Raw genomic sequence first — 24,690 nt, forward strand, 5'->3', positions numbered from 1 at the left:
TTCACGTCAGGCGTCACACAGCGGAGGTGTGTGATCAGGTGGAAGCTGAGAGCAGCGACCTGCCCCACCCAGGGAAGCTTGTGTGAACGTTGGAGGCTGGCATTTAGAGGCCTTTGTGTTTGGTGACCAGTGAACCATATTTAGTGATGGCACTCCTGGCAGAGATATTTTCACCCCCATTTTATAGTTTTGAACCTGGCCCAGCTCACACACCTAATAAGTGTGTGAGGAAAAACAGGGACCTGTGCTGAGATGCTAGGGCCGCATGCCTGGCCGTCCTCCTCTCCACAGCAGCGGTCGCCTTACCTCAGCTCTGTTTGCAGGTGAACCTGCACTCACAGACGGCCAGGCTGCATAGTCCGGACCAGCCAGCGAAGGCTGCTCGGGCTTCTGTAATTCGTAAGTAACAGCACAACCCTTAAAGCTGGGAGGCTGTAAGTGCTTGTCCTTGGGGCCTCTAAGAAAAACGAGCTTGACATTCTGCATCCAATCCAACAGCTAGTCTCTTAGGGACAGACTGGGTGGTGACGGCCTTACAGAGCTGTACACAGCAGGGCAGCCTGAGGGCTTATCAGCCTTGTGGCTTCAGTCCTCCAGCCTGCATCCTTCTGGCCAGGTTGGGAGGGAACCCGAATCCACGCGTAGTAAGAGTGTGCATAATTTGCAACTACGCAGCACCTTCCGCTTATGATACATTTTAACACAGGCTGAGGGGTGCAAACACCTCTCACAGTTTCTGACTCTCGGAAGACTGAAAAACCAGACCTTTCTTCCCACACAGCGGGTAGGTGACCTGAAAAACCATGATTTAAAAGCAGGTCCGTCCAAGGCGGGTGTGTGGGGGTGGCGGGTGCCAGAGAAAATGTCAAGCAGCTCCTCAACAAAGATGGCAGTGTGTAATTCTCTGATCCTTTTCTGGGTTGTGGTTTGCAATCGGTTTTTCAAAAATCCTTTAGTTTTTCCCAGAACAGCTGAGAATGCACAGATCCCAGCCTTTCAGTCCGAATCACCCGTCAGAAGAGGATGTAGGACTCCTGTCAGGCAGCTGGTGGACGCGCACATGTCCTACCACCAACATTTGAAGCTTCCCATGGTCTGGGCTCCCTCGTCCTGTGGCGAGCACGATGCCCGGCAGGGCTGAGCTCACCTCTGACCCAGCTTCGTTCCGCCTCAGCACACCAGGGGCTGGGACGTGTGGTGTGCTCTGGAATTCGCTACCCCACCCACAGCAGCTGCATGCGCACACCGGGGGCATCTCAAAATGTTAGTAAACCTCTATTTGTAATTTAAAAACAAAAAATTCAACACATGGACTATTACTTTGTAGAGACATTCTTGACTGTTAAGCCATTGCCTTTTTGCTAACTCAATCAATGACCTCCTGTTAAATAGAATCTATTAGTCTATTAAATATTTTTTATCAACTCCAAACCCAACTTCTCTGTGCACAAAAAGCTTCCAAGTTGCAGACAGCAGCCATGCCCGCACAAAAATAAAATGCAGATGTTTGCATGTGGATCTTCACCTTCAGATCCTTGCAATTAACTCGGAGCTGAAGGACTTGCATGCCTGGGGTCACTTGCTTGGTTCAGGATAAAGCAGTGTTTATAGACCTTGGAGGTTCCAAAGAGGAACAAACGAAACCGCCTCTCACATGGTGGCAGTGACACGGCCCAGAGTGAGGTCTTCAGGTCTGTGTCTACAGCAGAGTCCGAATGCATCCCGTGCCTTACACTTTTACTTCAGCTTTGAAGAGCTGACGCTGAGACATGGTAAGTTACTCGCTGCCTGGGAAAGTGTACCAGACTTTAACTTGGGATAATTCTGCAGACTTCCTGGCCCCTGTCAGTTAAAACACTTGTGACTAGTCAGTCAGCTCCACTCATGCGAACTAATGAAACATCACATTGTCCCGCCACATGCTCCCACAGCAGCAGGGGCAGAGGAATTAGGCCCTCGGCAGCTGTTCCCAGGAATGCACACCGCCACGTACCCACAGGGAGGGAAAGGACCCCGACCGTCTCCAAGCGCTGATCCTTCAGCTATCCCAGCAACACACGTACCCAACGGAAATGGTCCCCAAGGAGGGTCCCAGATTCACATAAAAATGCGTGCTTGAAGATAAATGAATCAAAGGGACACAGCCGGACAACGCTAATGTCAAGAGGAAATCCTGTCTGCAGACCTGTCAGGGACGCCTTGCTCTGCCTGCGAACAAAGGCTCCTTCTGTGACATCGAGCAGCAGGTTTAAGTGCACCCTGGCTTCTCGCATTGGCCACCTTTCAAAACCACAAGCACAGCCAAGGGCAGCCAAGACAGTAACAAAGCCAAGAGATACAGTCTCCGAATGAGGAGACCAACTTCCCCTCCTTCCAGGCCTGCTTTCTGCCTGGCTCTTGGCGACTAAGGCTCCTTTCTTCCCAAGGGGGATGTCAGAGGCACTGGATTCGGATTTTGTGGACTGAGGCTTTGCATGCAAGAAGGCAGCCCAGAGGGTGCCCACAGCTGGTGCCAAACTCTTGAGAGGCTGTGGAGCGCAGCGTCTGGGGAAGGCCCCACAGCACTTTCTGGGTTCTGATCCTGGCCCAGTCACCCAGGAGGGGCTGATCTGCGGTGCCTCAGCGTCCCTGAACCTTTTTCTCCACTGTGAACAATGAATATAAGGATGACGATGATGGTGATGCTTGAGGTAAAATCTGCTGTGTATGTCACACAGGGTTATGATGGTCAAACAAGATAATTTATGAATACAGACTTTAAGATATTCTAACAGCGTAAAATGCAAGAGATAATAATTCATGCGGCTATGTCGTGTTCACATGACAACTTAATAATGCAAAGTTTTAGGTCAAAGGGGAGACATCCCCTGTGGTGCTTGGGGCCTCAAGGAGTGGATATGCAATTCATATTCACTTACAGTAACAGTGACTTTTCAACGGTTAATAAGGTAAACAAGCCTGTTGGGAAAAGAGAAACTTGCAACTTATCAGAGAATTTCCCAAGACAAGGAGGCACCACGGTCTGCCGGGCTTCCCTCGGCACACACGCAGGTGGGATGCATGGGAAGATTGGGTCTGGGCCCTTCGGGATGGCCCAACCAATTGCCATGCCAACACCACAGGTGATGGCAAAGAAGGTTCGCACACCTGACATCCAAGCAAGTCGTAAAATTAACACCTACATTCACTATGAAAAGAAGCAATAAGCCCTGGCTGGTGTGGCTCAGTTGGTTGGAGCTGAGTCCCATAAACAGAGAGGTCGTGGGCTCGACTCCTGGTCAGAGCACAGGCCTAGGCTGCAGGTTTGGTTTCTGGTTGGGGCGCATCCAGGAGGCAACTGATCCATGTTTCTCCCCCTCTCTCCTTCTCCCCTCCCTTCTCTCTAAAACCAACAAACATGTTCTCAGATGAGGATTAGATAAAAAGAAGAAACAAGGCCAGAAAAGGTTTACCTGGAACAAGCCCCCTAAAATAGCAATAATCTTATTAAAGGTTGACCTAACTGGTCTTATGTCCCTGGAGACGAAAATGCAGAACTCTCACTTTGAAAGACACGACTCTCAGCTTCTGGTGCTGTGTGAGCTGGAGCGGCCGTGGTCGGCGTCTCGGCCCCTCCTAGGCTGTAAGCGCTGAGTCGGGAACAGAACTGTAGTTTCTCCTTCCCTGCGGATCCCTAGTGGCAGTGACCTCTCCTCCCTGGAAACGTGGGTGCTCATTCATTCGGCTTGTCTCTAGTTTTTCACACACACAGACTTTGTTTATATCAAGGGTTGTTCCTAAAAGGAATTGAGGCAGCTTATAACCTTATTAGGACTACTTAAAAGGATTTAAAAAATAAGGAACTTTAAATTCCTCAAAATTGTTTTAAATCTTCTGAAGTGTTCCCGGTGTGCTAGGTAATTTAAAATAGTATGACTGATGAATGGAACGGGACTTCGAGACTCTTTGACACACAACCGAGTGCCTTTCCGACATGATTTTAAAGGATGTGCATTCGTTACTTCCTGTATTTGCCCTTAACAATAAGACATTTTAAATGAAAGAAAAAAGATGTGCCTTTGGAGGAACGTAGCTCTGAGCCTGAGACCAACCCAAAGCAGCAGTTCTTGTTAAGTCTTCCGCCACCAGGACTTCAAACTCAGTACTTGTGCCTACACCCTAACAAGATCTTTTTACAGAGATCTGGCCTCTCTGTCCAAGTCAGTGTTCAAATGAAAAAGCTTTGAATTCCTGGCAGGTCGACAGCTTGGACCCTGGATGTTTATCGAGAACTTCCTCAAGACAGGATGGGCGACTCCATCACTACCCCAGCCCCCTGGTCAGAGTTGGCACCTAGCCAGGACCTTAGAACTCCCAGAAATGAGTTTGCAAATTGTCTGTGTGTGGTTTGTAGTAGATATCTAGCTTGATACAAAGTTTCAGTTGAAAAATAAAAAGTGATCACAGGAAGCCCATAACATCGTGTAGCCTTGCATCCATGCTTATCTTGGGGTGACCAGAAGTATTTTTCTGCCTCATAGCTTCATCACAGAGGACAGTGAGGGCTCTCCTCCTGCATCTCATCTGTTAAGTACCAGTGATGCAGCATAAACAACACCATGCACCAGTGTGTGCCTCCACATTTACCTGTTTCATCAGCAGGTTCTCTGAGCTGGGAGGTCCCCCACTAGGGTTTTTCAGGCACATCTGGGGCTGTGGTTCACCTGGGGGACCTCCTGGTCTGATGTCAGAAACTTGTCGGAGCTCTCTAGTGCTCTCAACAGAGAACGCCTGGGCATTCACCTAATTTCTTCTCATCTTACTGCAATACTAAAACTAATTCTAAACTCTCATCTGCCTAGCTCTCTTCCAACATGGATGGTTCTCTCTGCCCCTGCTACACTCCAGCCACAAGCCACACGAGCTTCATTTAGGGCTTCTCAAAGTTGCTCCTACCCCCAGATCTCTGCACTGGCTTTCCTTGTGCCTGGGGCAACGTCCCCTCCAGTTCTTCGATGGCTATCTTCTCTCACTGTGCAGGTCTTAGCTTACACATCATCTCCCCACAGACCTGTCCCTATAAAAAAGACCTGGCCCCAATAAATCTCCAGCATATCACTTCATTTCCTCTGTCATGCTCACTGTGATCTGCAATTGTCTTGTTCATTTCACCGCGTTCACTACCTGAGTCCTTCACCAGATGATCGGCTCTGGGTGGACTCTGTTCCAGATGCTCCATAGCTATCCTGGAACTTCACATATTTCTCCACCCTGTAAAAGGGCACGAGCAGATTACTGAAATGTCCCGCCAGAATGTCTTCAATGTTGCAACAGCCCTTCAGTTAGATGCCCAGGGGAGCTGGGCAGAGTTTTCCAGGCAACGCACTGGTACTTATAATAAAATCAGTGTACTCTAATTAATGTAGATGCTCAGTATATAGATACTGAACAAATACATGAGTCAGGATCGAAGCGGCCTCCTTTGCCCTAGGACTAGACAAAAACAGACACCAGGAGTCGCAACAGAAGAACCCATCCCAATCTCTGCCTGACCGCATCACAGGCTGCTGTTCCCCCCCAACAGGAGTGTGGAGTTCCTAAACCAGCTCCAACAAGCAGCGACAGTCACAGCCAGGCCCAGGACAAACTGGAGAAGAAGCCTTTCTTTACAAACCATAAGGCTTATTTGCCCAGATCCCTGGTGGACAGAAGGAGAAATACATTCTGCTGTATTCTAGATCTGACCTGATGTTCAGTCCACACAAAATGTTATTTCATAATGGTACAACTAAATACAAGGAGATACAGGTTGTAATTTATAGACATCCTGGCATCTCTCTAGAATTGGATATAGTCAGAATCTGGTGTTAAAATAAAAAAACAATACTTGTGCTTATTTTTGAGGGACTTCATGATGTGGAAAGTTGGCTTTGAAAATACTTTCAAATATTAGATAATATTTTAAAAAATGGTTCATTTTTTAGGTGTTATAGTTTTTTGTATTGTGGTTATGTGTTTTTTTAAATAATTTTTGCTTATTATTGTTATTTTTCCTTAAGATGTTATTTACTTATTTTGAGAGAGAGAGAGAGGAAGGGAGGGAGAAAGAGAAGGAGAGAAGCATCAGTGTGTGGTTGCCTCTCATTTGCCCCCTACTGGGACCTGGCCCGCAGCCCAGGCATGTGCCCTGACTGGGAATCGAACCAGTGACTCTTTGGTTTATAGGCCAGCACTCAATCCACTGAGCCACACTAGCCAGGGCATGGTCATATATTTTTAAAAATAAGTCCTTATCTTTGAAAGACACATATCAAAATGTTGACAGCTAAAATGAGTTCCGAGATTTACTTCAAAATAATACCAGAGGAAGGAAAGTGGGTGGGAAAACAGACAAAGCAGAACTGGCATGAGTTGAAAACTGGTGGAGATGGGTCCATGAAAGTTAATTAAACTGTCTGCTCTGCTGTGTTCGTGTTTGACATTTTCCCTAATAAAATGACTTTTTTATAGAGCTGTTTAAGACAAGTAAGTCATCTTCCCTCATGAAATTAAAGAAGTTACCTGCAGGTGAAGGTTTCACCTTTCCAGTCTTGCAGCGGGTGCTCCTGGATGACGTCCTGGGTCAGAGGCGAGTTCTGCCGCGGGGGTTTGGAATGGGGAAGGGTGCCCATGTGACTGAAGCTATCACAGGACCGTATGGGTGGAGGGCCCTTCTTCTTCCGAGGAAGGGTGCCGTGTATAGACACGTCTTGATAGGCATCTGTGTGATGTTTGACGAGAGGGGACTTGCTGCTCAGAAGGTCCATGGACGAGGCCAGGGGCGACGGGTGACTCACTGACGCGTTTCTGGGAAGGCTCGCAAATTTCCCCGCAGCCATGATTGGCAACTCTAAAGGGGCATGAAAAGAGTGAAGGCATGAATCTAAGGAAATCACAGGCACTGACTTCCCTCTTACAGGAGGAAATGGAAATATAGCACATTACAAAAGAAAATGTTCACGGTGTTAAAAGACAGACGTTGAATGGCATCACTAGTGAAATTCAATACAGACAGGAAGTTTACACGGCTCCCTTTTTTTGATATTACTGAGGAATTCCCCTGGGCTGGCAGCCGATCTGCCCATGGAAAAGGGCAAACACACTTCAGAGGCACATGAGCTGTTTTATTATTTCAGGTGTCTGAAGCTGATGGAAAAGGATGACTAACAAGATTATTGAGGAAAGACTCAAGGTTTCAGTAACAAGCGCATTAGAGAAAGTGCTAGAAGGGTGTTGGACCAGCAGCTCGTGTTTTCCTACCACCCCGTACACGGTAAGAATGGCAGAGACCACTGGAATGCCTCGGTTGCTGGATTCCTTCAGTGCCAGGCCAGCCCCTCTGCTGGGCGCTACTCAGAGCAACTGGGCAACTTTTCTGTTGGTGGCCTGGTGCTTATCGATAAATAACGTGCTCTAATTAATGAAGACAGGCCAAGGTCAGGGGTCAGGAGGTGGGCCACTCCCCCATACACCAGCAGGCTCAGCTGCAGCAGGAAGCCCCTCAGGTGGAGCCCCCAAGGTATACTGTTCCCCAGAGGGGCAGGAGCCCGCCTGCCACCCACAGGGTTGAGCACTGCACACCAGGTCTGCACACTAAGGGACAAGTGGGGGCGGGGGAGAAAAAGGAAAGCAAAAAGCAGGGCAGGGAAAGAAAAGGAAATGGTACTTCAGGTTATGCGCAAAAGCAGCCCCAATAACTGTGTCCAGCTTTGACCACTAGTAACAACACCTGCCTGAGAGTCAGCCCCCTCAACACTCCCAAAGCAAACTATGGTTTGTTTTTTTTTTTAAGATTTTATTTATTTATTTATCTTTAGAGGGGAAGGAGAGAGGAAGAGAGACATTAATGTATGGTTGCCTTTCATGCATCCCCTGCTGGGAGTTGGCCTGCAGGGAACCGACCTGCAACCCAGGCATGTGCCCTGACTGGGAATCGAACCGCGATCCTCTGGTTCGCAGGCAAACTATGGTTTTGACCTAAGCCCAATATAAGACCTTTTTAAGGCTAAGATTTGAGGGGAAAAGTCGGGGCTAGTCCCCGGAGACAGAAGGGTCCAGAGTGCATCCCACTCGTCATGGTATCAGACTGGTCTGGACAATGCAGCAGCAGCCTGGCCGAGCCCGACCCACTGGCCTTCTCCAAGGCTGGTGAGTGGAACCGCCCCTCGCTCTGCAGGCTGCTCTCCAGCCCTGCAGCCCCATTCCACTCAGACCACTCCCTCTACTGGGAGGCTTGGTATGAAAATCATCAGGTAACAGAGCAACTGCAGAGTCAGCTCACAACGGAGTTGGGGATCTGGGGCATGGCTTGAAGGCAGCCAAGGAGAACATGGCCCTCCAGAAGCTCATAGTGCAAAAGGAAGAATCAGGATGAAGACAGCAGAGTGTGCAAAGAAAACAATCGACAAGGAAGACACTCACGATCTGCTGCTTCCACATGCAACAGAGAAAAACACACAAGTGCCAGGGCCTGCGTACAAGGATACCCCTCACTCAACAGATACGGTCCTAATCCTGTCCTCAGTTCTTTGCCAAACCTGGAAACTCTGGGGCTGGTCTGCTCCACGACTAGCTGGGGCCACACCGAGGGCCTGACACACAGCGTGTGCACAACAGAATGGGGCCAGCCCTTCCCGTGTGGGCCCCTCCCGGCTCTGACCAGTGCCTGGCACATTGTCAGCACTTGCTCAACATTAATCATCATTATTAAAAAAGAAACCAAACTCCCTAGCTCTCCCTTCCTGACCACCAGTGACGTGAGGTGACCAGGACTCCCTCCCCCTACATGCACACACACACAGCTGTGAACTCTCACCTGTCTGCACTAATCAGTACCTTCTTCCTCCACAGACAGGGCTGGATCGTTTCACAGAACCCTGTGAGGAGGCCCAGAGCACCCCACGGAAGCTCTCAGTGTGCAAAGGGCCGTGTGGTGGTCGACTCTGTTTCCAGGCTAGATGACGGGCGAAAAGTTACCCTGGCTCCAGTGCTTCCGGCAGCCTGCTTCCTCTCCGCCTATCCACGGTCTATCTAGATTTCAAGATTAAGCCAAAGTATTCTAGAGAGCCCCACATCTTGGTTTATTCTTGGCTATACAGGGATATTACCACCTGCCCTTTTTACGTTCAATTCAACCAACATTTAAGTACCTACTCCTTTTAAGACACTCAGAGGAACAAAGAGTCCTAAACCCCAATCCCTGAGTACACATTTCTAAGAATAACACAGGGGCCATCAACAGGCTTCCTTAACATGCTGGAGCGAAGAACAATTAACTTTTTTATTAAACTTATTGGGGTGACATTGCTTAATAAAATTATATAGGTTTCAAGTGTACATTTCTATGACACATCAGGTGTATATTACACTGTGTGTTCACCACCCAGTCAATCTTCTGTCGTCACTGTATGTTTGACCCTTTACCCTTTGCTATTGCCCCCCATCCCTGGTAACCACCATGCTGTGTCTATGAGTTTTTGTTTGTTTGTGTTGTTTGTTCATTTGTTGCTTTCTGTTTTATATGCCATGTATGAGTGAAAGCATATAAAAAACAATTAATTTCGAGCCCTGACTGGTGTAGCTCAGTGGATTGAGCACGGGCCTGTGAAGCAAAGGGTTGCCAGTTCAATTCCCAGTCAGGGCACATGCCTGGGTTGCAGGCCAGGTCCCCAATAGGGGACACATGAGAGGCAACCACACATTGATGTTTCTCTCCTACTCTTTCTCCTTCCCTTCCCCTCTCTCTAAAATAAATAAATAAAATATTGAAAAAAAACAATTAATTTCCATGAAGGATTCAAGGAGGATCTCAGAGAAGGCCTTCCTGGAGACGAAGATTTTGCATGGTGTAAAACTGGAAGGAAAAGCCTTCCTAGAGGACGCTGTAAGAGCCGGTGCATAAAGGCAGGGCGTGCCCCACAGGCTCAGGAAACTGCAAGTCCTGTGGAGTGGCCAGAGAGGACAGGTCGAGAACCATCCTCTGGAGTAAGCTTAGGAGCAGATTATGAGGTCGTGAAGGTTATGTCAAGGTGTCTGAACTTGGCTGTAAGTGCTGGGGAAGGTCTGAAAGGTAGAGACAGATTCCACTCTGTGCCCAGCTAGGAAACTCAAATTTCAGAGGGGAGAAGAGGGAGACAGAGAGGTCAGTCTGGCCAGCCGCAACAAGCCGGCAAGAAACAATGAAGAACTTGACCTGGGCCAGTGGCCAGGGGCAGGGAAAGGAGGGACAGAGTGAGGAGCTAGGAGCTCGAGGCCTCTGGCTTGGAGGACAGAGGCCACAGCCACAGATGACGGTGCAGCGCCGCAACACACCAAGCAGTGCACGAAGGGGACCCTGCGGGAAGGTGGGTGACAAACGCACCACTGGAGCCCTTCTGTGTGAGGTACCAGTAGGACAGTCTGGTCTGGGAGGTTAGACACTGGCACGTGCCATGAGGAGTCAGGAAAGGATGAAGATTTTTAAGAGTCATCAACATGAAAGGAATATTTAAACCCGAGAGTAGATCCCTTAGCTTGTTATTATCAGATGTGATAACAGATGTGAAAGTGCCTCTTAAACTGGCAGGAACCGTACAAATCCATGAATTATATATCCCTACTCTCTCCCACCATGGCTGCTTCAAGTCGGTAAGGACCAAAGTAAGGAATGAGTCCTGAAAATTTAAAGTGGTGGTTCTTAACCTAGCTGCACATTAAGAAGCCTCCAGAAAGCTTTCAAAATCCCAACGCCCAGCCCTGGCTGGGTCACTCAGTTGGTTAGAGCGTCCTCCAGGTACACCAAGGTTGTGGCTTCCATCCCTGCTCAGGACACACACAGGAATCAACCAGTGAGCGCATGGATAAGCAGAACAACAAACCGATGGCTGTCTCTCTGTCTCAACTCAATGGGAAGGACCCTGGCAGCAGCCTTTCAAACATTCCGTGGTACTGTCTGAAGTAGAGGCAGGGCTGGCAACCACTGGATGAGTGAGTCTCTGGTATAGAGCAACTTACACCCAGATGTGTGCACTTAGGCAACAGAACAGAAGGACAAGGAAGTACCATTCAGTCAACAGAAGCATTCATTCCTTCTTCTATTCCACAGCCGTTTAAAGAGGGCCGCCTGCAGGGCGAGCACTGTGCTGAGTGTGGGGACAGTGTCGAACAACTACCATCATGATGCCACTGCTCTATGGAGGAAACAGACAGTGAGTCACGACCGTTGCTGGGGACTTTCAGCGCCATGGGGGCCCATGAAGTGCGGCCCTGGGAAGTTTTCCCTGAGGGAGGAAGGGATGCCGGCATGAAGGGTGTGAAGCAGGTTAACTGGAGGGAGGAGATCATCCATGTGGAAGTATCTAGAGACTTCTCCGATACAGGCAAATGAAACACACGTGGGCTAGGCTCACCGAACAACTCTGCCCTTACATGGGAACTCTTCCCCATTAAAACACAGCCTGTCCTGGGTCTAGTCTTGGAAAGACTGGCTCAGCCCTGGGCCCTGTGTTGAGCTTGAACCAGTCCAGTGGTGGGAGAGGCAGGCCCAGGCTCCGACACATAACTTCAAAAATAAAACAAACTAAAAGTAGGGCAGGGGATGGAGGGGAAACTACCGGGGGAAGGAGCTCATTTGCAACCCGTGGGTCACTCTTGTTCCTACTCGAGCTCTGTATTTACAGCACATTTAGTTTTTCCAGGCTCCAGAACCCAGGGGGAAATCCAAGGGATGGAAGTGCATGGGTGTAGCTTGAATCTAGGTTCAAGGGAAGGACTTTTCATTTTGACAGAGAAGCCACTTACTACATCTGACCACTAGGCAGAATTTCAGCATGTTATATGTAGATGGGATCTCAGAGAATCCAGCCCTTTTCTTTTTCCAGGTAGGAAGTAAATGTTGATTCATTCAATATATGTTCTCTGAAGGTTTACTGTGCACCAGGGCCGAGAATACAATAAACCAGACAAGGTCCGGCTCTAACAGGGCCTACACTGTGATGGGGGAATCCAACCAACGCAGACACAAAAACAAACTAGGCCCTACCCCAGTCACAAAGGCACTGAAGAACATGAAACAAGATGGAGTGATGGAATATATGGGCTGAGGATGGACGGCTATTTTAGGTTAGGGTGGTCTTGGCAGGCCTCTCTGAAGAGGAAATAATGACATAAGACCTGAGAGAGAGAGAGAGAGAGAGAGAGAGAGAGAGAGAGAGAAGGAACCAATCAGAAGATCAGAATGGAGTTCCAGGCAGGGGATTCTGCAAACTGAAGGCCTTGAGGCGGGAACACGTGGTTGGAGGAGCCCTGAGACTAAATCCAAGTCTGCTGTCTCTGGCTCCGTGTTTTCTCCACTTGGAGATGTTCCTGTCGTGATGTTTGTAGTCATCATGCACTTCTTATGCACTATTTGATTTTTAAAAATCAAACACAGTCTGACTCAGAACCTAGGCCTGCTTTGGAGTCAGACCCTAAGAGGTTCAAATCCCCACTCTGCCATTGACTGACCAGTAGTGTGGCCTGGGAAAAGTCATTTAACCACTCTGACGGTTTCTCATTTGTAAAAATGGATGGACAGTATCTATATCATGGGCTCGTTAGGAAAAGTAAGTGTGACTGTGTATGGCACACTCCTGACATGCAGCGAGCTCTCAATAAACAGCAGGTCTCCTCCAAGCGGGGCAGGGCCCATGTCTGTCTTGCTTGTCACTGCATCCCTATCACAATGAGAATCCACAAATGAAGTCACTGATGCTGGGAAAGGAGGGCCAGGAAGGAGGAGGGGAACGTTTTAACCTAAAGCAATAGATGTAGTAAACACACCAACCAAGCAGGATGTGGACACATGCACACAAAGGCACACCAAGTGAGCACATGTGCAGTCTTTAAGGAGGAGCCCAGGTGAGACTCTGGACGCCACGCATCACCTCTCTCCACTGCACCAGTAAACAGACATAGCATCCTTACTCAAGTCCAATGTCAGGTTTTGAAACATTTTCATCATGCACTGTGTAACATTTCAGTCAATGAGGGACCACATACATGACAGTGTTCCCACAAGATTATAATGGATCTAAAAATCCCCACTGCATAGCGATGTTGTAGCCATCATAACTCAGTGTCACTCACATGCCTGTGTGGTGCTGGCACAAACAAACCCACCGTGCCACCCGCCACGCAATAGCACAGCACATGCGATTGTGCACTATCATTTTAGTGTGTGTTCTTTCTACTTAAAAAAAAAAAACCAATTTGCTGTAAAACTGGTGTGCTGGTGTGCCATATTAACACCAGCAGCAGACTCATATATCTTGTGTTTGATTTAATCTCATGTTGCTTTATAAATTTAGCGGAGCCTAAGTGCACAGCGTTTATAAAGTCTATAGCAGTGTGATGTTCTAGGCCTTCACAGCCACCCGCCACTCACTCACTCACTCACTCCCCCAAAGCAACATCTAGTCCCGCAAGCTCCGTTCATCGTAAGTGCCCTACACAGGTGCAGCATTTTTAATCTTTTATACAATACTTTTACTGTACCTTTCCTGTGTTTAGATATGTTTAGATACACAAATACTTACCATTGTGTTACAATTGCCTACAGAGTTCAGCGCAGGAAGAGGTTTATTGCCTAAGAGCAACAGGCTACACCGTATAGCCAATGTGGTAGTAGCCTATACCATGTGGGTTTGTGCGAGTGCATTATATGATGTTCCCATGATGATGAGATCCCATAACAACGCTTTTCCCAGAAGACATCCCTATCGCTAAGTGGTGCATGACTGTACAAAGGTCAAAGACTCTATATCTTGATATGAAAATGAGATCCATGTGAACGGTGAGACAACTGAAATCTCAGCAGGGACAGGAGCAAGCCTGACCAGCTCCCAGCCCATGTGCTGCCTTCCAGACTCTGTGGCTGTGCTCTGCAGAGCTTGCGAATAGTTTACTGGGATGTCTCAAAGAAGCTGCTGACCACATGGAGTCGAGGCAGAGATAAACAGCCCACTCACTTGGATTTTCCTATTTTACTTCTGATATGAGATAGTTCAACTCATCCTCATAGATGATCATCTGAAGTGTGCTTCAAGAGCTTTCTATACTTTAAACTCTGGAAATGTAACTGCCTTGGCTGCTCTATTATGACCTTGGCAGAGAACTTGCAATTCAGATATGCACTTTTATGTCTTCTCTGCAGAGTCAGAAAGGGAGAAGAGATGGAGCAACCGCACGTATCGGTTTATCCACTTACAATGAAGTTTTGCTTGGGTTTAAAAATTAAGAGTATCCTTTTATTTTTTCAAGTAAACTCAGTAAAGTCTGGCCAAATGACTGAAGTATGAATAACTCTTCCATGGATTTTATTTCAAGCACACAGAGCACAGGATTTACATGATAAAGTTCTTAAGATTAGCATCCATTGGGCAGGCAGTCCTTTCTACACGAATAGGGGGAGCCTGAAATCTGGTTAGTCATCCTGGAAATGCCAACCTTAACAGCAGTTCTGAGAAAGTTGGAGGTGGGGTGAGGGAGCCCTTGGCAAGGCAAGCTGTTTACATTATATTCCATACGCCCCCCTTGCACACCCACCCGCGTACAAACGTGATGTCTGTGGCTTCCCCCTTATCTACTGGGCAGCCCCTCCCCACTCTGGACCCTGATCTGCTGAGCCCCGCCCCCCACACCGAGGCCTCCCCGCCTACCCGGATCCGGCCCGACTTTGGCAACATGCTGGGAGATTATCCGCTCTCACACTGACCTTCCCTCCGCCAATGTATTCTCTTTGGAGAGATCTGCGTAGCCTTGAAAGATAAGAGTCAAGGTTTAAATGAATGTCCTGAATGCCTGGCTCATTTTCTATCTCAGCTAATGACTATTTTACGTAAAAGCAGCAATGAAGTTAGGCAACAGGTCTTTCCCCTTTGCACCTTGCTTCAAGCAAATTAACATCGAAAACAGAATGTTCCACCCCTCAAAACCCCAGCCACGACACGCCACCATCCCCACAGAGCACGAGGCCTCTCCAAGCAGCTCCGGAGCTCACTGGATCTCTCCGGGACGAGTGCCTACACCTGATGAAACCCGTAACGGGGTGGCAGCCTCAGCGGTAGAGAAAGATGGTCTGAGATAGGCGTCCCCTTCCGTCCCTCCCCTCCCTGCCTCCCCTCCCCTCCCCTCTCCAACGCAGACAGAGCGACACAACCGACTATTCATTCTTTCCCAACAAAGGGAGAGAGGGAGGGAGATGTTGTCCACAGTTACACAGCAAGCTCCTTCGCTTTCTTCGCAAACTTTCCAAGGGATTAGTGGAGAAACTCGCCTCACCGAAGCCCGGGACTCCCAGCGGAGGCCCCTGGCCTCGGCGTCCCCTGGCCTCGGCGTCCCCTGACTCCCACCGGCCCCAGCCAAGAGAGAAACTGGAGGGACGGCTGGCGGAGCAGCCTGGAAGGGCAGGGGTTCAGGAGGGGCCAGCCCCCGGGAAGATGCCAAGAGCAAAGGGCAGAGATGCTCCCTGCAAGTCCCGCAAGTCGGCGGGCGCCTCCCTCCACGGCCGCGTTCGGGGAATCCCGGCGGTTCAGAGCCCCCCCCCGCCCCCCCCCCGCGCGCCCCTCAACTCCCCCCTGCAAGCCCAAACGCCAACTCAGCCGGGAGGCAGCGGACCAAGAGAGAGCACGGGCCCCGTAGCCTAAACTTTCTCCTTCCAACTTCCCAGCCTGTCCCGGAGGGAGAAGCTGAGACTCCCCGGGAGGAGCAGCACCCCTGCCGGACGCCAGCTCAGACTCACCTCCCCGCACGGTGCTCCGCGCCCGCGTCTCGGCAACCGGCAATCGGTTCAGAGGCTCCGCAACGCGCCGCGGCTGCCCCCGCAGCGAGGGCGGCTCATGGTCTGCGGGGCGCGCCCACCGAGAAGCCCGCGCGGCTCGCCTGTGCGCTCGGCGCTCCCGCAGCGGCTGCGGCTCCGGCCCGGGCAGCTGCTGGCGCGGCTCTGAGCGGGCGGCGCGAGCCGGCCCTCAACTGGCGATTTGAGGCTGGGCGGCCCCACCCCCGGCAGGCAAATCCGCGTGGTCCGGCTCCTGGCCGAACCTCCTGGAAGTAAAGCGCACCGATCTCTGCGCGCCCGCCTCCGCCGGATTTTATCGAGCAGCTCTGCTGTCTGCCCGAGAAGACGGCCCTCGAATGTAGATAGACCACTTACTTCCTCACTGTACCCGTCTGGAGAGACAACCCACCTAATTCACTCCTCCTCCTTCCCCACGTTATTTAATTACCCAGCAGATCTGCTTTGTTCGACTGCAGACACCTGGCTGGCTTTTAGTTTAAAGGCCTTTGATGGGATAAAAATCCAGGTAACCATAAATAACCAAGCCATGAGAAGAGGCAAATCCATCACACCCGCCTAAGCAAAGTGGGAGGTAAAAGTGGCCCCCTCAGTGTTAGATGGTTTGGTGGGGTGAAAAGTTAGAGCCAACTGCAGGACTTACACATCAGACATTAACAGCTATTATAAAGCTATAGAAACAGTAATTGCCAACAAGAACAAGGAAGGGTATGCCAAAGGGCCAATAGAATGGAGAGTCCAGAAACAGACCTCCATTATGTGGTCCTGGATTGGGGTGGAAGACACTGATGCATTGGGAAAGGATGGTCCGTCTTTCTGTAAATGATTCTGGATCAGTTGGACATGCATTTGGAAGAAAAAAAGAACCTTGACCCCCTACCTCACACCAATTTCAGATGGAAAAAAATCGATTTCAGATGGATTTCAAATCTACATGTTAAAGATAAAATGATAAAGCTATCCAAAGTAAATGTCAAAGAATATCTTCATGTCCTTGAGGTAGGTGAAGACTTTTTAAACATATATGGTACTACCTATAAAGGAAAAAAACTGAATATTGAACAACATTAAGATTAAGAATCCTTGCTCATCAAAAGACCCCATCAGTGAAAAGACAAGCCACAGAGAATAGATCATTGCAACATATATATGCAAAAAGGACATGTATGCCGAATATATAAAGAACATTTACAAATCAGCAAGAACAATGCAGAAAATAGGACTGAAAAATAGGCAGAACATTGCAACAGGCATTTCTCAAGAGGAAATAAATAGGCACTTCTCAAAAAAGCCAATAGATATAGGAAAAAGTTCTCAACTATTAATCATCCCAGAAATGCAAACTGAAGCTACAATGTGATCTCACTTCACACCCCCGAGACTGGCTAAAATTAGACAATTTGTATGAGGGGGGACCACAAAAGCCCCCGAATTTATTTATAAAAATTGTGTATTTATTTTTACATGTTTAAACTTCAGTCACCATCAAAGTTTTTTCCACTGCTCAGAACAGTTTTGAACTCCTCGATTTTGATGCCTTTTAGTGCTTCTGCCGTTTTTTGTTTCACCTCTTCCACATCAGCAAAACGTTTCCCTTTGAGGACTTTTTTTAAATCTGGGGAAACAAAAAAAAAGTCCCTTGGGGGGTGAGATCGGGTGAATAGAGAGGATGGGCACAAGGGTCATGCCATTTTTGGTCAAAACTGCTTAGCCCTCAGAACAGTGTGGACAGGTGCACTTGTAAATCACTCATCATAAAATGGGCAAACACCTTGGGTCTTCAAAAAAATTCACTGAAGCTGAACGCAGCCTCTCACAACAATGCCAGGTGATTGCAGGCTGATGCATATGGGCTCCTAGAACACTCACCTAGCATGTGTGTACTACAAGAGGCCAGCCCTCAAGAAGATAATTCCCCGGGATTTTTTTGGTCCACCCTCGTACAACATTTTGGAAACCTGTTTAGCATCAGCTTGTAACTTTGTAGCAGCAATTCCATCCCTAGATATATACCCAATAGAGATGTATGCACATATTCTCCAAAAGACATATTCAAAATGTTTATAGGATCTCTATAACAGCTCAAAAGAAACAAGCCAAGTGTCCATCTATGAAAGAGAAATGAACTGTGCGGAATACTATACAGTAATGAGAATGAATGAACTGCACCTACACTCAACAAGATGCACAACTCTCATGAATATGATGATAGAGTGAAAGAGGCTGGACACAAATGGGCACGTAGCTAGATGATGTTAAAGGTGAAGACAGAGACTATCTTGAGGGGTGGGTTGTGATGGAAAGGGAGCCTGGACGGGGTTCTCGATGCTGGTACTATAGGTGTACTTCAGAGATACTGTGGCTCTAGCTCCAGACCACTGCGATACAGTGAGTATCACAATACCGTGAGTGGTAATCTTCTCATTGGTGGAGGGCCTTGCCTTCAATTTGTAAAAAATGCCACATCTGTCAAGTGCAATAAAGTGAACTGCCATCAAACAAGGTTTGCCTATATTCTATTTCTTGATCCAGGTGCTGGTTACATAGAAGTGTCTATTTTATAAAAATTAACTGCTTCTCACTTCATTTTTTAAAAATTTGGTTTGTACATCAATCTGCATGTATGTGTTACTCCAATAAAAGTGTTTTTATAATTGTGCCATTTTGGGTATATTTTATATCACTTCATCCCCCTGAGAAAGAACTGTTGGCAAGTTTACAAGATTCTAAGCACAGCATCCTTCAGAATGAGTTTCTGCATTTTCCTTATGAGTATTTTTGTAGTTTGGTTTTTATCTTCCATACCTCATTAGAAGCACAAACTTTTATTTTTGTTGGATTTTCCCAAAGTGCTAAGTGCAGCGAATGTCAAAGAGACATTTCGAAACCAAGTAGTCAGAAATGCATTTACTAACTTCCTGCTGTTCTGGGGTGCTAAAACTTACCCTGGTTGCTCTTGATTTTCAAAATTCCCTGATCCTCCTTCTGCATGGTACATCATGGGGAGGTGGCAACAAAGAAGGATCAGGACACAATTCTCATCCAGAGAAACCTGAGCAAGTCACAGTTCCTCTCAGTTTCTCCACTCCCTCATGAGTGAGTGGATGAATAAATGTGAGCAGGCAAGAAAATAATGGAGGTGAAAGTGCCTACCATATACAACTGCAGTTACCATTAACTATTAGTGGAACTGATGACACATTCTATCATTTGTCTTTACAATACTCCTGTGATAAGAAGTATCTTTATGCCCATTAAATGGGAGGAAACAGACTCAGAAAGGTTAAGATCCTAATCAACAAAACAAACAAACTAGCAAAATAGAAGCAGAGACATGGAAATAAAGAACAAACTGACGGTGACCAGCAGGGAGGAAGGGGGATAACAGGGGAGAGAAGGGGAAGAGTCAAGTGAAGGAACATTATACAGGGACCATGGGCAAAGACGATGGGGGAGATTGAATGTGGAAGGCGAGGGGTGGGTAGGGCAGGGGAGAGTAATGGTAAAAATATGGGGACAGCTGTAATTGAGCAGCAATAAAAATTTTTTTAAAGAAGCATCTTTATAAATGTCCATTTATATGGGAGGAAACAGACTCAGAAAGGTTTAGTAATTTCAACTACAAATTCATTCAAGAGATATTTGTTTCATGCCTACTATGTGCCAAGACCCATGGCTACTAAGAAGCAGAGTTAGAATTTGAGTTATAGATTTTTAACTTCAAGTTCAGAATCAGGTATTCTAACTTCAAGTTCAATGGTCTTTTTACCATACGACAACTACTTTCACATTTGTATCCTCAGTGCCCAGCACACAGTAGGCGCTCAATACATTGATAGGAGTGTTTTCTTTATTTTTTAAAAATATATTTATTGATTCCAGAAAGAGAGGAAAGAAGAGAGAGAGTGGTTGCCTCCCTTACGCTCCCTGACCAAGGACTGACCCCACCACCCATGCATGTGCCCTGACTGGGAATGGAACCCATGACCTTTGGGTTTTCAGAATAACTCTCCAACCAACTGAGCCATGCCAGCCAGGACAATAGGAGTATTTTAATATAATCTTTTGATTGGGGAATATTCACATGGTTCACAAACTGAAATACAAATGTAGTTGTGTAACAGTAAAATGCCGCACTCTTAACCCTGTCTCCCACCTCCCGATCCCCGCCCCCACTGTGGTTCACAACTGCCGTGAGCCCTGCGTGCGCCCACCGGCATTCTTGTAAGTGAGTGTGCATTACTCCCACCCTACACAAAAGTAACACGTTATACCTACAGTTCGACACTTTGCCTTTTTCCTCCCCACTTAACAGCATATCTTGGATATCTTATTAAACTCTGGTATTCCTTTGAAGACATGTACCATAATTTATTCAATCAGTGTTCTATTGATAGATATTTAGGTTGTTTTCAGTCCTATCTTACTACAAACAATACTGCAATGAATAATCCTGGACATATGTCATTGGTGTGTGCAAGTATATCTGTAAGACAAATTTCCAGAGGTAAAAGTGCTGATTTGAAGGGTATATACTTTGGAAACTTTAGCATGTAATGCCAAACTGCCTTCCTTAGGGACTGTATTCAGTACCAGTTCACACTTCCCAGCAATATAAAAAAAATACCAATTTCCTCACATCCTGGTCAGAATGTATTATGAAACTTGATTTTTTTGTCAACCTGAGGAGTAAAATAAATTTTAGTACAATTTTAATTTGCATTTCTCTTATGCTAAGTGAGGCTGCTCATCTCTTCCTGTTTAGTAGCCATTTGCTTTTCCTTTTGGGAATTTTTACTTCTGTTTGTCTATCCACCTGTAGGTCTTTTTAAATCAATTTTCCAGGGCCTCCTATATCAGGAAGCTCAGCTCTTTGTGGTATAAGCTGCAAACATTTCTTTCCTCCAACAATGTTAAACAAAAGAAGTGATATGTGCAAAGCAGGGCTATTTTAGGAAGCTCGTTCTGAAAGCCATGCAGAATGAACTAGAGAGAGCCAAGGAGAGACACTGATTAGACTGTGGCCATTGTCTTGTGACAAGGGCTCTGCTTGCTGGTGACAGCGGGAGTGAAAGGACCAAAAGAGCCCGGTTATTACCAAGGACTAATTGGCCAGAGTTAATAATTAGCAAGGAAAACAAGGACAATTACAGTAGCTACATTTGTTTAGGAATAACAACCAGCCACGTACTTATGCTAAGTGCTTTGTAAGTTTTGTTTGAGCCATGAGTTGGTACTATTATTGCCCCCACTTCACAAGTGAGAAAAGTGAGTTTTCACAGTTAAGGAACTTATCAGAATTCACACCGGGTGTAAGGGGAAGACCTAAGGCTGACCCCAGGCCTCTCCCACCCCAGCTGCCTGGAAGAGTGAAGGAAAACCATCAAATGTCTGCAGTTGAAGTGTGTCAGTAACGCCGGGCTGACGACCAAGATAGGAGCCAGGGAACAGCTGCCTCTGCTGGGAGGGCAGCAGGCTCTCCGTTAGGTACACTGTGCATTTTTCAAAGCCTTTCATACATATGATCACTCTTCCCACAATGTCTCTGTGAGTCTAAGGAGGTGGCATATCCCCATTTTACTGATGAGAAGACTGAGGCACTGTAAAATGAAATAATCAGTCCTAGCTTAGAAGTCCTGTTCTCTGGGAAACCTTCCCTGAAACCCTGAACAGGTCACGTACTTCAGTTATACGTACAGCCTCTTTTCCTTCCTGAAATTTGTCGCAGCTCATAGTTATACATTTATATCGGTTGTTTCTGTTTAATATCTGTTGCTCTATAGACCTAAAGTTCACATCCGTTTTGTTGTTGTTCCTGGTTTGAGGCTGGGTACACTTTGGCCATCTGTACATATTTACTGAGTGAATGAATGAGTAAATGAATTCCAGGCATTTAGATCCTTTGTCTTTTAATCTCTATTATGTCTAAGAGCTCCCTATCAGCCAAATAAATATAATGCCATGGATGTGGGCTGTGCTATAAACAATTTTAGGATTCAGATCTCTTCAAGTCTACAGCCAGCATCCACATTAACGTTTAAATGGCAAAACCCTGGGCTGCTCTGGCCACAAGGACGTATGAAAGGGCACCATAACCAGTGACATGAGGTTGATGACTTCTGGGCTGTCATCATAACAAGAGCCTTTGTTAGGGAGGACTCAGCCTCATGTTGATGCCCTCCTGGACAAAGTAATTTGTTAAGTCCCACCCTGTGATGTCACTAGTTGACAGGTAGCTGGGGAAGGCATTGGGAAAAATGTATGTTAAGGAGGAATAACTTCAAATTCCAGGTGTGGCCAGACCTAAATGGTAAGAAGTAAGGAACAACAGATATTTAAACTATAATCCATGAAAACCAAATAGAAAATCTGAACTTGAACAATGGTAGACAGAGAGACTGAGAATTCCCTGAAGTTAATAGGCAATAAAATTCTGATACAAAGAGCTGGCAGCTCTGATATGGACCATGGCAGCAAATGTGGCAGTATTTTCTGGAGCCTTACCCTCTAGAGCTAGCCATGGGCTCGGTCATGGGAATCCCCAGACCACCAAGTAGGGACGTCAACCCAGCTGCCTAAAGACCTGTGTGCTGCCTGCAAACTCAGTCGAGTCAGCTAGAGAAGTCACTGTAGGGGGGCGACAGCTGGACTGATCCTCAGTAACTATGTAGTGAATGAATGAATGAATGAATGAATGGGTGAAAAGAGATGGTGCTCTACGCAGACTCACTTTCTGCACAAGGTGCACCTCGGCCTGATGGTCTACACCTGAACGGCCTGTTTCAGGACTAGCTTTGATCACTAAACTCTGGACCCTTGTTCCCCAGTTACTTCCTAAACCTGATGACCAGATATGCATTATTCAACAATTAGATGGAAATGCTCCAAAATGTCTCTGAAAAGTTATGAAATTCCATATTATTTTCATCTCTCTACTTATACAGTTTTTTCTTTTTGTAGTAAGCATGTATTATTTTATTACTTAAAATGTCACTTAAGAAACAAATTCATGGAGGCCCTACCATACAGAAAGCATCGCCAGCCCAAGGAGACGTGAAGGTGAGCACGTCATCAGGAACGCACACCCTGTGGAGAACCTAGCACACACACCAAGCAGGGAAGGACTGTCTGCGGCAAAGGTCGCCTGTGCGGCGGCATGCACTGAAGGGAGAGACTAAAGGCACTGGGGGACAGACTATCGATGCTGGTGAAAATAAAGGAGAGGATGGAGTTTTAGGGAAAAATGCTTTACTGTGGCAATAATGAGAGGGGAAACAAGTGTTTGTAAAAGTAGCAGGATCGCCACTGGCTGCCACCCTGAGTTGTGACAGGAAAGGGTTCGGTGCAGAGCTGCAGGCTGCCCCACGGGCAGGCGGAGGCGAACCACACCAGCGCTGTTCTAGAGCAGAAGAAGGAACCCGGAAAGCTGGAGGGGATGAAGGGAACACGGAGCCTGCCAGCTGCCTCACGCAGGAGGAGCCAGGCCGCCGCAAGCACCTAACTGGTCCGGGTGCACTCCTTCCGCCCTTGAGATCAAAGCTGGCTTTCCAGACACGCAGACGGCAGTCTAAGACAGTGAGTCCCAACCACTGTGCCCTCAAGAATTTTTAAAACATGCAATACCTGGCTATTTAATCAGGGACACTGACCTCTTTTCCCGGAGATGGTCAAATAAAAAAAAAATGACAACAGCCAACACAAAAATAGCTAGCTGGTATGAATGAATTTAAATTTACCTTTTTTTTTTTGTCAGAGCAGCAAAATATATGTATTTTTGGTGGGCCACAGAATTTTAGTAATTAGTTTTGTGTGCCAGGAAATGAAAAAGGTTGAGAACCGCTCGTCTACAAGGGCGGTGTGTGAGGTGTGGGCGGGGCCCGTGCGTCTCAAACCTCCCCTAGCAGTCTTATCACGTAAACCTCCGCCCTCAGCTGCTCATTCCTTTGTGTGAGACACTCATCTCTCTCTATAGGCCTCTTTTTTTCCTTGGCCAGAACAATGTTAACCCTTAAGGATGACCAAATAGAAAACCAGCTCTGAGCGCACCCTTTGCCCAGCAACTCCGGTTCCAGAAATCTGTCCTAAGGAAACACTCACCTGTACACACTAAGATACTTGTGGGAGTATTTTTCTCAGCTTAAAAATGCATTCACCTGCAGAGGGATGACGATTAGAAGTGAGAGCACATTTGTACTATAGCACACACGACGTAGCTAGTAAGAGTGAGGTGCTGACACGGAAAGGTATTGTTAAGTGGAAAAGGCAAGTTGCCGCATTAACAAACATAGCAAACATATATTTGTGTGGGATTATGTGTCGACATGTACAAACCACCTGAAAGAACTTCCTTCATCAAGCTGTTTGAGAGCTGGAAGTGACAGGTGAGCAGGAGAGGACTTTGCTCTTTTCTTCATCTTATTCTAAACTGAATTCTTCCCAGTGAGCCACCAGGTGCTTCACAATTTTCCACAGTGCTCACTACGAGCTTTACGTATATTAACTCACTGAATTCCAGCAATAATCCTCTGAGACAGCACTATCCTTATCCTCTTTTGTAGACGAGGACATGGTCCCTGCCCAGGGCACGCAGTAATATGTGAAGGTGCTGAGCTTCGAACCCATCTGGCTCGGGCCTTGTGCTCTTCTTGGTCACTAGGGTATAGCTCTCAAAAAGATTGCCTGAGTGAACAAATAGCACTGACTTTAGCATCAGACACACTTGCATTTTAATTAGGTTTGGCCGATTAGCTGCATGCTTCTTAGCAAGCGCCTTACTGGTAGGTCAGTCTCCCCGGCTGTAAAATGGGGGATGACAGGCACATACCTCATGAGACTGTTGTGAGAACTACACAAACTGTGTT

At 47.1% G+C, this 24,690-nt stretch overlaps 1 protein-coding gene across 2 annotated transcripts in view; it reads right to left on the reverse strand.

The window, feature by feature from the left end:
• The window catches only part of BCAR3 (BCAR3 adaptor protein, NSP family member), a 116,895-nt gene that overhangs the window by 88,776 nt on the left and 3,429 nt on the right, over positions 1-24,690 (reverse strand). The window contains exons 1-2 of one of the 2 annotated variants that reach the window (XM_037045517.1): positions 15,776-16,147; positions 6,541-6,868 (exon numbers count right to left, since the gene is read on the reverse strand). In XM_037045517.1, coding sequence (XP_036901412.1) covers positions 6,541-6,857 — 317 coding nt within the window. In that variant the 5' untranslated portion in view covers positions 6,858-6,868; positions 15,776-16,147. Of the gene's footprint in view, positions 1-6,540; positions 6,869-15,775; positions 16,148-24,690 lie in introns of those variants that run through there. The other variant, XM_037045518.1, reaches the window with a different exon arrangement.

The sequence above is a fragment of the Sturnira hondurensis genome, unplaced genomic scaffold (genome assembly GCF_014824575.4).
Source record: "Sturnira hondurensis isolate 20B ecotype Veracruz unplaced genomic scaffold, ASM1482457v3 Scaffold0004322, whole genome shotgun sequence".
Taxonomy (NCBI): domain Eukaryota; kingdom Metazoa; phylum Chordata; class Mammalia; order Chiroptera; family Phyllostomidae; genus Sturnira; species Sturnira hondurensis.